At 36.6% G+C, this 13385-nt stretch overlaps 1 protein-coding gene across 1 annotated transcript in view; it reads left to right on the top strand.

Moving 5' to 3' along the window:
• GFM1 (G elongation factor mitochondrial 1) overlaps positions 1–12849 on the top strand; it is a 45720-nt gene extending 32871 nt beyond the window's left edge. Inside the window, exons 14-18 of the mRNA XM_042955641.1 lie at positions 3516–3678; positions 5325–5469; positions 10462–10622; positions 11610–11663; positions 11819–12849. Of these exons, the coding sequence (XP_042811575.1) occupies positions 3516–3678; positions 5325–5469; positions 10462–10622; positions 11610–11663; positions 11819–11950 (655 nt within the window). The 3' untranslated portion in view covers positions 11951–12849. The remainder of the gene's footprint in view (positions 1–3515; positions 3679–5324; positions 5470–10461; positions 10623–11609; positions 11664–11818) is intronic.
• The last annotated feature ends 536 nt before the right edge of the window (positions 12850–13385 follow it).

Raw genomic sequence — 13385 nt, 5'->3', positions numbered from 1 at the left:
GTAGGGGATGAAGGGTTAGTTTCTCCTCTTAAGGCTTTTTCTCAAAAAAATTGAAGGTTGTTTTCCTTTTTGCGGGGTGAGGAGGTGAGTCATTCATCTATCAGTCAACATCTTAGGTTTTCATTATGTGTGTGGGGGTGGGGTGTGTGTGTGTGTGAATTGTTTGAATCATGTGTTTCTATGATAATGTCCAGGAAAGAAAGGCTGAGTACATTCTGATGATACTGAAAGAGCTTGTTGCTGATAACATTTTTAGTTTCACAATTGCTAGTTAACATCTCCTGGCTATTACCTGTTAGAGTTGTGAGAAATACAATATGTGAGTTTCCTAGATAAAGTCACCATTTGAAGCTTCATGAGTATGGTTACTATCTTTGCAGGTCAAAGCTAATTATGTAGGTTGTAACATATTAGACATTAACAGCACACATGCTAATTTATGTTCTTTTGTAAGTATAATTATCACTTCAAAACTTAACTTTAAATTATCACTTTAAAATGTTTTAACATTACTAAAATCATTTAAATAAAACATTTATTTACCTGGATGTTAAATAAACTGCATTAAGAGACTCTCATTCCTATACTTGAGTCCTTCAAATCTTATTTACTAAAGCTTTATGAATGGTTAGTCAAAAGTCTGTTATCCTCAGATTTGAATAATGTATGGGCTACCTTTAAAGTAACAATCATTGTGGCCCTCCGGGATCAGGTAAATTATTATAATTTTATATAACTACATGAACATAAAACTAAGTAAAAATGTCTATGGCTTGCAACCTTAGTACAACAATAAAATCAAAATAAATCTACAAAATAGAGATAAAACCAACACAGTTCTAACTAACATTAATTTTATCGTGAGAGATGATGTTTTGCCAAAACTAAATTGCCTTTCACAGCATGCTAGTGGTCTGATGGCAGGTATGGGTTCTTTTACCTTCAGCAGGCCTATTAGCTGCCTACCAAGTGATGTCTTAGTTCTCTCACTTCTTTTTTGAGCTATTATAAAGTCTGTCTTAGTGTACCAGCCTCTAATACCTTTTGAAGTGAATGCATCATTTGCAGGTTACATAAGTTTATATTCTTGTTAGCCTTCTAGGAAAATGTTTGATTAAGAGTATTGGTTTTGGTGCAAATCCTGGCTCTGCTGCTTAATAGCCGTATCATGTTGGGCAAGTTGTTTAGCTTCTCTGACCACAGGCTTTTCATCTGTAAAATGGTGATAGAAATTGTACACACGTCATAGTTTGTGGTGAAGAGTCAATAAAACAGTCCATAAAAACTGCTTAGCACAGCCTGGTACCTACGTGTTCCATTATTTGGCATCTGCTTAGTTACGATTCAAACACGGTCCCTGCAACTGCATATATTACTTGTTTGTGAACTGGTCCTTCAGAGCAGTGCCGTCCAATAGAACTTCATGCAGTGATGGAAATGTTCTGTCTGTGCTGCCCTGGACAGTAGCCACTTCCCACCTTTGACTGTTGACCACTTAAAATGTGACTAGTACAACTGAGGAACTGGATTTTTAATTTTTAAAAAATTTTAATTTAAATGTAAGCATCCCTGGTTAGTGATTAACCTATAGATAGCACGGGTCGAGAATATATTTGTACAGATGTTATATTATTATGTCAAGTTGAAAACAAAATTTTAAATGTCTGAGAGAACTTGTGCATACCCAAGAATTTGTCAGTGGACCATGGTTTTGGAATCCCTTCAGTAATTCTGTGGTGCTTTGGCAGCTGTTTCTCTTCTGCTTCTGTTCTCTTAGTTCTGAAAAATGGTTTTTTCCCTCCCAGGAAAATTAACCTTTCAGCATTTTGTTTTTCACAGCCCATCCTGAAAGTCTTGGCAGCTGGAATATTATATAAAGGCAGTTTATCAGGCACATTCACACTTAGGCTTTTAATGAAATCTGCGTATTCCAAGCTGGCATCTCCTACCAAAATTAACATTTACTTCTTCCAAACCACTCACAGATCTGTATGTAATACACTCGTTAATGTCCATTTACCTGCAGTTATCTGAGATAATTTTGATAGCGGCTGGCCTCCTTCATCTTAGGGTCTTGAGGAAGGTTTCATTTAAAAAAAAATTTTTTTTAATGTCTATTCATTTTTTTTGAGAGAGAGCGAGCAGGGGAGGGGCAGAGAGAGAGACACACACGAGAATCCGAAGCAGGCTCCAGGCTCCCAGCCACCAGCACAGAGCCTGATGGGGAGCTCAAACCCATGAACCGTGAGATCATGACCTGAGCCGAAGTCGACTGCCCAACCGACTGAGCCACCCAGGCGCCCCTAGGAAGGTTTCATTTTAAAGGAAGAAATGCCCTGCAGACAGTAGATACTCATGACATTTTTTTTTTCAGTGAAATAGTCTATGTTTACAAATGTTTAATATGCATATAAAGTGCATATTCTTTTTACGTCATCATTAGTGGTTTGAAGTAAACACTGAGCTGTCTATATATGTGTCTCTTTAAATGACTTACTTAATGTTGGTCATTATTTTGCCATTATTCTTTTTGGGTGTTTATCCATCTGCAACTCTCTTCTCTGGTGTTCTATCACTCCATAACTTCCAAGTAGTAAACACAAATAGAAACCATCTGATTAAATTAACTGCAGAGCTCCTATTTTCAAGTGACTGTTTTCAGTTGTGGAGATTTAAGAAGAAAACACTGTGTCCCAGGGAAGGGAGGCATTCCAAAAGAAGAGGGTGAGTTCTTTGGAATGTAGGTTACAAGAACAAGAACCTTAGATGGACTTTTAATACTTTTACTTTCCTACTTATGAAGTAAAGAATTGGCATAATTAAACCCATGAATTACTTTGGTGTTGTATGCCGCCATACTTACTCCAAGTAAAAACAGGAAAGAGAGAACTTTTCTTCCAATTTATTTTATTTTTGAGAGAGACAGAGAGACACAGTGTGAGTGGAGGAAGGGCAGAGAGAAAGTGAGACACAGCATCCAAAGCAGGCTTCAGGCTCCGAGCTGTCAGCACAGAGCCCAACGAGGGGCTCAAACTCATAAACCGTGAGATCATGACCTGAGGTGAAGTCGGACACCCAACCGACTGAGCCGCCCAGGCACCCCAGGAAAGAATGACTTTTTAAATAAATTTTGTAATGAAGTTTTATGGCAAGGTCATTATGTTCAAAGGAAGAAGTAAAGGGGCGCCTGGGTGGCTCAGTCGGTTAAGCGTCCGACTTCAGCTCAGGTCACGATCTCACGTTCCGTGAGTTCGAGCCCCGCGTCGGGCTCTGGGCTGATGGCTCAGAGCCTGGAGCCTACTTCTGATTCTGTGTCTCCCTCTCTCTCTGCCCCTCCCCTGTTCATGCTCTGTCTCTCTCTGTCTCAAAAATAAATAAAAACGTAAAAAAAAAAAAAAAGAAGAAGAAGTAAAAATGGTGAAATGCGGTTTTTCATTTAAACCAGTAGGAGTTATTTCGTTTTGGTAATTACATAATGCTGTCTTAAATTTTTTTTCCTCCCAAATCACTTTCAGGTTTGAATTTACACATAAAAAACAATCTGGTGGTGCAGGCCAGTTTGGAAAAGTGATAGGTGTACTGGAGCCTCTGGACCCAGAGAACTACACTAAGTTGGAATTTTCAGATGAAACATTCGGGGCAAACATTCCAAAGCAGTTTGTGCCTGCAGTAGAAAAGGTAAAAACAAAAATAACTTTCTTACATTTTTTTCAACAAGCTTATTAATAAAGGTATGAAATCATATATTTTTTAAAAGTTTTATTTGTGTAATCTCTGCACCCAGCGTGGGGCTTGAACTCACAACCCCGAGATCAAGAGTTGCATTCTATTCCGACTGAGCCAGCCAGGCACCCCTCAAATCATATTTCTATCACATTGTCTCCCATAGTTCATTTTAGTTACAGTCCTGCTTCTTTATCTGATTGTTAAGCTTTCCATCTGATTTAGAATCTTCAATTCATTAAGTTCAAGAGCTATAAATATATGCTATGACAATGTGGGGGAAGTCATTGTTTCTTAATCATAGTTATTATATTTCTTTTGATAAATTGAACCTACCTCATTAATTGTAATCAATAATTAAGATTCCCACCATCTCGGTTCTCCTGTCATCTCTGCTACTTATTAATGTCATCTTTGGTAAATCATGGTGTTCAGAGGCAGTTTCTTCAACCGAGAGTAAATAAAATACTTAAACCTCAATCCCTCACAAACTTGAGGACCAGATAATACTCTATGACATCTCTTTGTAAATTGCCAAGTGCTTTGCACATACAAGGGGTTAGAGCTTTGTTGGCTTATCAGGTCACAGGCTTTAAGACTGTTGTAAACCTTCAGCAACTGTCTGTTCTCATAGATTGAGATTTTTAGGTTTTCATTTACCCTTTTAACTTAGAAATATTTACTAATAGATTTTAATTTTGGCTTTAGTGGAGGAAGCATTTTTTGGGGGGATCAGTGTATTTCATTCATTATACTTAATTTCAAGACAATATTTTGTCATTCTCATACTTTTAAGTTGTCTTCTATTCTCCAAGATAAATGTAGGTGAAGGAGAGCATATATTTTTTTCAACATACAGAGTGTACAGTCTTGCAGTGTCGTAAATACCTTGTATTGCATGTGCAGCCATGTGATTGCCAAGAAAAACTAACTTGAATTGGGGGAGCTCTACAAATATTTAAGTGAAATGACTGAAAAAGAATTGCAAGCTTATCAAATTATACCTTTAAAATATGTTTAGTTTATCATTTATCAGTCATACCTCAGTGAGGCTGTTTATTTTAAAAAAAGAACTGCATTAGGAAAAATAAAATTACTTTTGAATTCTGGTTCTTACTGACGTATATAATGCTAAAGCTATAATGTATGATCTGCCAATGAGGCGCAACAGGGATGGGTGTATGGTCGGAGCTCAGGTCATAGCTGTTGAGCCAGTGCCAGTTTTGATGGAGGTACTCTTACTTGCCTTTCCTCTGTTTCCTCCTTTTAAGATTAAGAGCAGACTGTCTGTATAATGGGTTATGACAGGTATGCAATTCCTGAAGATGGTAAGGGTTAGCACTCTCAGCATCATTTTTAAAACAGCTCACACCTTTAAATGATATGCTTTTCCAAGGTATTGTTCATCTAGATGCCACAGTGATAAAACTTAAATAGTTAAGGTGTTGAACTTTTTAAAACTTTTCTTTTTTTCTTGAGGGATGAAATGTAGTATTCATAAAAATGCTTAACTTCTAAACAGTAAAATGTTTGGGTATTCTTGGTAATTCATCTGCAAGTGAAATCCATTCACTCCAGAGGTTGTGTTCATTCATTAACAGGGGTTTTTGGATGCCTGTGAGAAAGGCCCCCTTTCTGGTCACAAGCTCTCTGGGCTCCGGTTTGTTCTGCAAGATGGGGCACATCACATGGTTGATTCCAATGAAATCTCTTTCATCCGCGCAGGAGAAGGTGCTCTCAAACAAGGTATTCTGAGTCCTGGCACTTGTTCCAACACTGTGTCTGTTTTCCCTGATAGACCATCAGAGCCTCAGAGGGCAGCCCTGCCTTCGGTTTCAGTCTTGTCCCCCCAGAGCACTAGGCAACCCACCAGGGAACATGGCAGGTTCTGGGCATATATTTATAGAATCGAAGTGAGGACAGGTTGCTGTGTTCTCTTTCTTACAAAATTAAAAGCCTACCTTGTTCTCATAAATTATCTAGTAATTTTTGTCTGCTTAAAATTTATAGATAATCTGTAAGTTCTGTTTTTAATAGGGAAAATAGAAATGATCGGAATTCTAAGAAATATTTTATAGAAACATTACAGTCATGCTATTTTTAGTGACTTATTTAGATGTCAGGAATTCCATAATTTATAAGTAATTTTCTTATGTATGATATTGTAGGCTTTTAGGTATTTTGAGGATGGCAAAGTATTTTGAAAGAACTCGGTAAACTTTATTTACAGTGCAGACCTTGTGCAAAACTGCTAACATTGTGACCCTTTCTCGCACAGAATAAAGGTGTATTAAAACCCTGTTGAACCAGAAACCTAAACAATGGCAAATATATCTGATCCATTGTTTTTTTTTTTCCATGTTTGTTTATTGTTGAGAGAGAGAGTGCAAGCGGGTAAGGGGTAGAGAGAGAGGGAGATTCAGAATTGGAAGCAGGCTCCAGGCTCTGAGCACTCAGCATAGAGCCTGACACGGGGCTCGAACTCACAAACCATGAGATCATGACCTAAGCCGAAGTCAGACACTCAACTGACTGAGCCACCCACGCGCCCCTGACCCATTGCTTTTAAAAGAGAAAAGCAAGTAACACAGCAATTTCACATCGGGGTTATTCAACAAAGGAACTTGAAACTTGTATCTTGAACCCAGAAAGTTTATTCTCTTTGTCATCTCTTCTGTAGTCATTATTAATAATGTCCATAAGTGTCTTAACACAGGGCAATTATATTATGATTCACAAAACATCTCAGAAATATTTTTATCAAAGAGTATCAAAATGGACAGTGGAAAATCAGATAAATCATAGCACATTTTTAAGCATTCTATAAATCACAGTTTTATTGATTCTGTATGAATTTTGGACTTCGATTTCATGTTGTTCTTCCATTTGCATCTATGATCAGGTGTGGGGCAGTGGTTGGAGAAGGTCGCTCATTTCTTGACCAGGCTCTAATTCCTTATATTACTTAAACCAGTGGAAGCCATTCATAATTTGTGTTTTAGTTTTTCACTTGTGAATAGGAGAGAAAATCCTTCATTTTCTTTATTAAAAAATGCAGTCAAAATCTGTGGTTTGGAAATCTTGTCATAATGTAAAGATTGTGTTGATAGGAAAATGGGAAATTAAGTCACAAAGAAAATAAGATTTTGTTAGGCATGATTCACATTAAAACACCTATCTCTTCCCCTCTAGGATGTTTATCACTTTAATATATATTAAGATAGACAAATTAGTTATAATCACTTTATGTACTTTTTTCAGCTTTGTTGCAGTATAACTGACAAAATTGTAAGATATTTTAAGTGTACACATGATGATTTGATATACATATATATTGTGATACATTCTACAACTACAGTTAAGTTAGAAATCATCAATTGTTCTATGCTGGTTCTTGACTGGAAATTGGTAGCTTTCCTGAAGATAGAATTTACCCAAAGCCAGATAATTGGTATGGTTGTCAGTTAACAACTAGCCTTATCATCTTTTTTTAATTGCTCCTGTATGAAATATAATTAAATGTAGATATATATGCCCATTATATACACATACATATCCATGAAAACAGTCTGTATGTGAATATTAACTAAACAGTTGAATATGTGCCATTTGCTTTTTTAATTATTTAAGTGTGATTAACTGCCTGGTGGGTGTGCACTAGATGGTAATTGGGAATTTTGTTTTTTGCCAGGTAAATGTGTAAATAAGCAGGATACTGGCATGAAAATTAATTACTTTGCTGTTTCCCCATCTGTTACTTAATCACCCATGACTAAAAGACAAAAGTGTAGGGGTAAAAGGAAGTTCTTAGTTCAGTAAGAAAATCAACTTTTCATTCACATTCCTCTGTTGAATGCCATATGAGAGTTTGGGGGTAAAAACGTTAATAAATGAACCCCGTATCAGGGTAGCTGAGGCTTATGAGCTATTCTGTTATCAAAATTGGAAGAAAAATAATTCAAATTCTCAGGTATGTTTTCATTAAAAAAAATGAAAATTGGAACTGTGTTGAGTCACAGTTTAAACTTCGTCCCGGAGATTAATCAGTGATGTAACTAAAACTGAAATATAAAATTGGAGGTTCTGCTTGGCCACAGGTGTGACCATTGCCATCATTTTCTGTGGCCAGGTTTTACAAAAAGAACTATGCTTGGTCTCCCCAGAAACATCACACTTGTGGCAATCTACAAGAGAAAAGCCTGGAAAAAAAGGGTTAGCTCATTTAACTTGACAGTCCCCTTTCTTTGATCTCCTGCCCCATTATGTGATGGGCTTTGAGTTTAAATCCCAGCTCTGCTCCACATTTACTGTGTGGAGATGTGCAAGTCATTGCACTTTTACACATTTACTCCACACATTTACTGTGTGGAGATGTGCAAGTCATTGCATTGAACTTCCCCCAGGCTGCTTGGAGATAGTAATTCCACAGTATTAAACGAAAGAATGTAAAATTAAATATAAGAATGTATTTGAAAACACTTGAACATGCAGACTTGGGCAGTGAATGCTAATCACTCTTTCCTTCACGTTACCTTTGACTTAGTACTGTGACATGCCACCCATTCCCCAGCTTCTTGCCTCAAGTGGTCACAATAACATGTATCGATCACTTATGTGGTATGTATTATGCTGAGCATATCTTAATGTTCACAATGACCTTACAGTTGAGAAAACCTGGGACTCAGAGCAGTTAATTGAATGGCTCAAGGTTACATAATAGTGGCGGAGCTGAGAGTTAAACCCCAGACAAAAGTCCTAGCCTTTGACTACCGCCTCATATGGCTTCTTCAGAATCTGGCCTGGTGTTATCAGTGTTATTCCTGGCGGGCTGAAATAAAAAATAATATCCTGGTGTTATTCCTGGTGGGCTGAAATAAAAATAATATCCCCCCTGCCCACCACTTCAGGCTTAAAAGTTCCCACGCTGATACTGGTATCTTTACTTGTTATCGTAAAAAGCCGTAGACCACATACGTGGATCTGCTTGAAGAAAAAAATGCTTTTAGGAGTTGGCTGCCATGTGACTATTGAATCTAGCAGGGTGAATTATCTCTGGGGTGTTGTCACAGGGGGTTAGAGGAAGGCGTGAGTAAGGACAAGATTCTTTGGAAGTGAGTCAGCCGGTGAATTGAGGGAGGAAGAAGGGTGTAAAAGGAGAAAAGCAGGATGTGAGAATATGAAACTGAGAACTGGATGGGACATCCTCAACAACTAAGTATGGGCACTGTGTACTTAGCCCTTCCTTCCCTTTAAAACTGACCCTTTCACAATCTAGCTCTTTCATGTTACTCACCTATGGAAAATACTAGATAGTGTGTACTAAATCTTGTCTGCACACATCTTCCTGGGTGCCTTTTTCTGCATTAATTGCATTTATTTAGAGCCAAGGAAGCTCTGCTGTTGTGAGAACCCAAGACGTCATGAGAAATAGAGCTGTTTCTACTGCATAGAATTGTTAGTCTGCTGTTTTAGATGTCTGTATAGGGTTCTCCGGGGCTTAGATGATGGAGCTTAGGAGTCTGCAAAGTTCAGTTATTTCTCTTTTTTAGAACAAAATTCACTAATTAGGACTAATTAGTCAAAGATAGGTCTGAGCTTTGATTTGAATTAGAAAATATTTCAAAGAGATCCAAGTATATTAAATTGCCTTCCTTATAGTTATTGCACTTAAGCTAAGAGTGTCTTTAGGAGAAGTGCTTTAATTAATATACAAGAATGATTGCTAATTAATTATAAACAAATTAATGCTGGGAAAACTATGATTATCTTAAAATATTTTGACATCTTTTCTGTGTTTTGCTTACAGTTTTTATTTAGAGATAATTCATCCAGTCTAAGGCTGAAGTAATACTCCATACTATCATAACATTAAATTTAAATATGAATGTTTGAAATTTTATTCTGTTCTCTTCACATTGTTACAGTTAAACCTCAGTCAGCATTTGTCACAGTAAGAAGTATTCTGGTTACATATTAAAGGGGATAAAAAAGCAGCCTGGACACACACATTGGACATACACATTTTAATGCTTCAATGTCTCTTAGCATCCAGGGTCTTTATTTTGCAGGTGAAGAAACTTGAGGCCTGGTTTCTTATTAGGGGCAGGGCAGAAACTTATGAGGGGCCTATAACTTATTAGGGGCATATAACTTATTAGGGACAGGGCAGAAATTAGAACCCTGGTCTTCTGATTCTCAATAACATGTTGGAATTGTTTAGAAAAGGAAAGACAGATCTCAGGTGTGACTTGATAATTTTCTCCAAATATATGATAAAAGTTATTTGATGATAAAAATAATCATCTTCTAGGGACCAACCATAAAGAATCAGTTTATCTGGTCAAAGACTTAACAGTTGGTTGTCTTTATTCCTGAAAGTATTCAGAGGGAGAAAATAAGTAACCCTCAACTGGATAGTTTAGATGGTAAAGGACTTGATTGAATGTTGCGTGAAGACCTCTTTTATATTATTCTCTGCAGCTTAGTAATGTTTAAGGATGAAAATAAAGTAATAGAAATATTAGTACTATAATTATGTATTATCTTATTGGAATTTCTGTTTAGGGGAGGGACTATTACTGCTACTAGAAAAAAGTCCAGGTCAAATATTTTAACCTTGTCACTCATGTGTATACCTTTGGAGGACACCCTCTATTTCCTTTTTGTATATCTAGTAGAAAAGAGTTACCATTTGTCTAAAGATTAATAAACTAATTTGTAAATTTTTTTTTAATCCAGCTTTGGCAAATGCAACATTATGTATTCTTGAACCTATTATGTCTGTGGAAGTCATAGCCCCAAATGAATTTCAGGGACCAGTGATTGCGGGAATTAACAAGCGCCATGGGGTAATCACAGGACAAGATGGGATTGAGGACTATTTCACGCTGTATGCAGAGGTAAGTACTATTGGTCACTGACAATCTTGCTTTTAGTAACCACAGAAGGAAATGAAAGTTTGTTTTTGGACAGTGTAGAGCAAATTGACACATTATCCTGGTTACTTGAGTGTTGTATTTGTGGCTTAGATATGTGTGGCAATTTTTATAATTTGCTATTAGACCAACTCTTAAGTTGCTAAGCTAAAAATAAGATTTATGTGTGCCTTTATGAATATGTCGTTTTCTTACATAGTTATGTGTCTTTCTCATTATAAGCTTTATTTGTATAGCTGTTTTATCATTTTCTCCCTGATTTACTGGGATCATATTGAAGTCCATTGCCTGCATATATCACATTACATAAGGCCGCCTAGAACACACTACTATCAGCATATTGAGGTGTCCAGAGGGAAGCTGTATTGACGTTTTCATGGGAGAAACACTTCTCAGTGCTTGAGCTACAGCCAGAGTGTGGAGGTTCTGAGGAGAGAAGGCCGTCAGTAGTGTCCACCCTGTGAAACAGAAAGATTTGGTTTCTAGTTGTGACTGTCAGATGAGTGTGTGTGTGTGTGTGTGTGTGTGTGTGTGTGTGTGTGTGTGTGTGTTATTTATTTTGAGACAGGGAGGGAGAGAGAAAGAGGAAGAGAGGGAGTACGCCTGAGCTGGGGAGGGGCAGGGAGAGAGGGAGAGAGAGAATCCCTAGCAGGCTCCACGCTGTCAGTGCAGAGCCCTACATGGGACTCTGACCCATAAACCATGAGATCATGACCTGAGCCAAAATCAAGAGTTATATGCTTAACTGACTGAGCCACCCAGGCACCCCTCAAATGAAATTATTTTTAAATAAGGCTTTTACTTGCAGTAAAACAAAAATAGATTTCTCCGTCTTTTAATTCTTTTAAATCAAGAGTGGTTAGTAGAAACCTAAGTCTAAAGGAATTACAAATCTCTTCTAAAATATTTTTCAATAAACAATACTAAAATATCTACTGTGTTTGTTTTCAGGTCCCTCTAAATGATATGTTTGGTTATTCCACTGAACTTAGGTCATGCACAGAGGTAAGCAGGTGTTTAAACTTTACTTTAATGTTCTTTAAGAAACCACCCTACACAGCACTCAAATATGTGAAATCTTGTCTTTGCATGACTTTTCCTTGGTAGTTGTACCACAACAAACAAACAAAATCTCTTTTGTTGTTGTTTTAATTTCTTAGGGAAAGGGAGAATACACAATGGAGTACTGCAGATATCAGCCATGTTCACCGGCCACACAAGAAGACCTCATCAATAAGTATTTAGAAGCTACAGGTCAACTTCCTGTAAAAAAAGGAAAAGCCAAGAACTAACTTCCCTCACTTTAAGCTTACTAGCTGTAACTGAATCTGCAAGATTTAGATACTTTAATGGATTCCAGTGGAAAGAACTCACGCTGAAACAAATTTTAGAAGCCCTTCCTATTATATTCAGGAACTTCTATTATATTCAAAGACAATTCTATGTATATCTCAACTCTGTTGATTGGTTTTATAGTTCATTGAAACACCTCAAATAAAATATGATTATTACTGAAATATATTTAATATTTAAGGGAAGAGACTGATTTCAGTTATACTTCTAAACTTAGAACGGTATGTCAACTTCCTTTCTGAATTTTTTGTCCTAAGAATTTTCAGCATCTAGAAGAGCTAAAACAGTACAAAGAACAGGCCTGTACAATCCTCTAGACCTTATAATAATGAACAACCTTGTTAACAGTTTGTTCATCAAGTAATTATTTTGTCATATTTGCTTTATCTGTTTATATCTCATACCTTTGTATTTAATTTTTTTTAAATTATTGTTTTGCTCTGAACAATAATTTGAAAGTGAATTGCATGTATCATGACACTTCTTGGGGTGTCCTCTTTTAATGAGCAGGCTTTTTTGTGGAAGGCAGCTGTGCTCACCACTGTACCACCAACGCACACTTGAACAAACTTTTTTTGTTTAAGAGTGGATTTCATATGTTCTTAATAGAGAACATTTCTCAGATTCTTCATGGGGATATTAAAATGGCTAGTAAATTTCTAGCTGTTTTATATATAGGTGATTGCTTCAACTTGTGGCTTCTGCACATTTGTAACTGCCTGTTTTTATGTCAGTTTCTTGTGGACCTTTGAAATGAAAAGCAGATGCTTGCATATTTTATTCTTACCTATTTTAATCTCTCCGAAACTCTGAATAATAAAATATAATTTACATAGTTGCTGCCTTGTCAGTTTCATTCACTTGGTAAATGCTAGTTGAATTGGGGTCTGTTGGAATTTATCATATATTGTATTCACTGACATGGTGAAAGAACAAATGTTAAGTTTTTGTTTCTAGAATAGGTGGGACTTTCCCAGACAGTTCTACCATGTTGTTTAGAATTACTTCATCCCCAAATCATCTGATGTGACAGACATATCCTGGTCCTTTCCCTTAGTGGATGATAGAGATAAAATAATTATGTTAAATTCCTTTTTATTCTTGACTTATAGGTTTGGCTTTATAACTTAAGGTTTCTAGAAAAAGATTTTTTCAAGTATTGAGAATGTTTTCAAGGCATCTGCTAAATGCTTTAAATGCACTATCTAATATAGTTTTCACAACCCTATGAAAGTTAGTACTATTACTGTGTCTGTTTTGTAATAGAGGGAGCAAAAACACAGAGAAGGTAAGTAATTCATCTAAAACCACACAGCTTGTTAAATTTTCAAGTTGATAAATAGCTGTATTCATCAAACCAAGTTCATTTTCCCT

The sequence above is a fragment of the Panthera leo genome, chromosome C2, assembly GCF_018350215.1.
Source record: "Panthera leo isolate Ple1 chromosome C2, P.leo_Ple1_pat1.1, whole genome shotgun sequence".
In the NCBI taxonomy this organism is placed as follows: domain Eukaryota; kingdom Metazoa; phylum Chordata; class Mammalia; order Carnivora; family Felidae; genus Panthera; species Panthera leo.
This window is presented reverse-complemented; position numbering and strand designations above follow the sequence as displayed.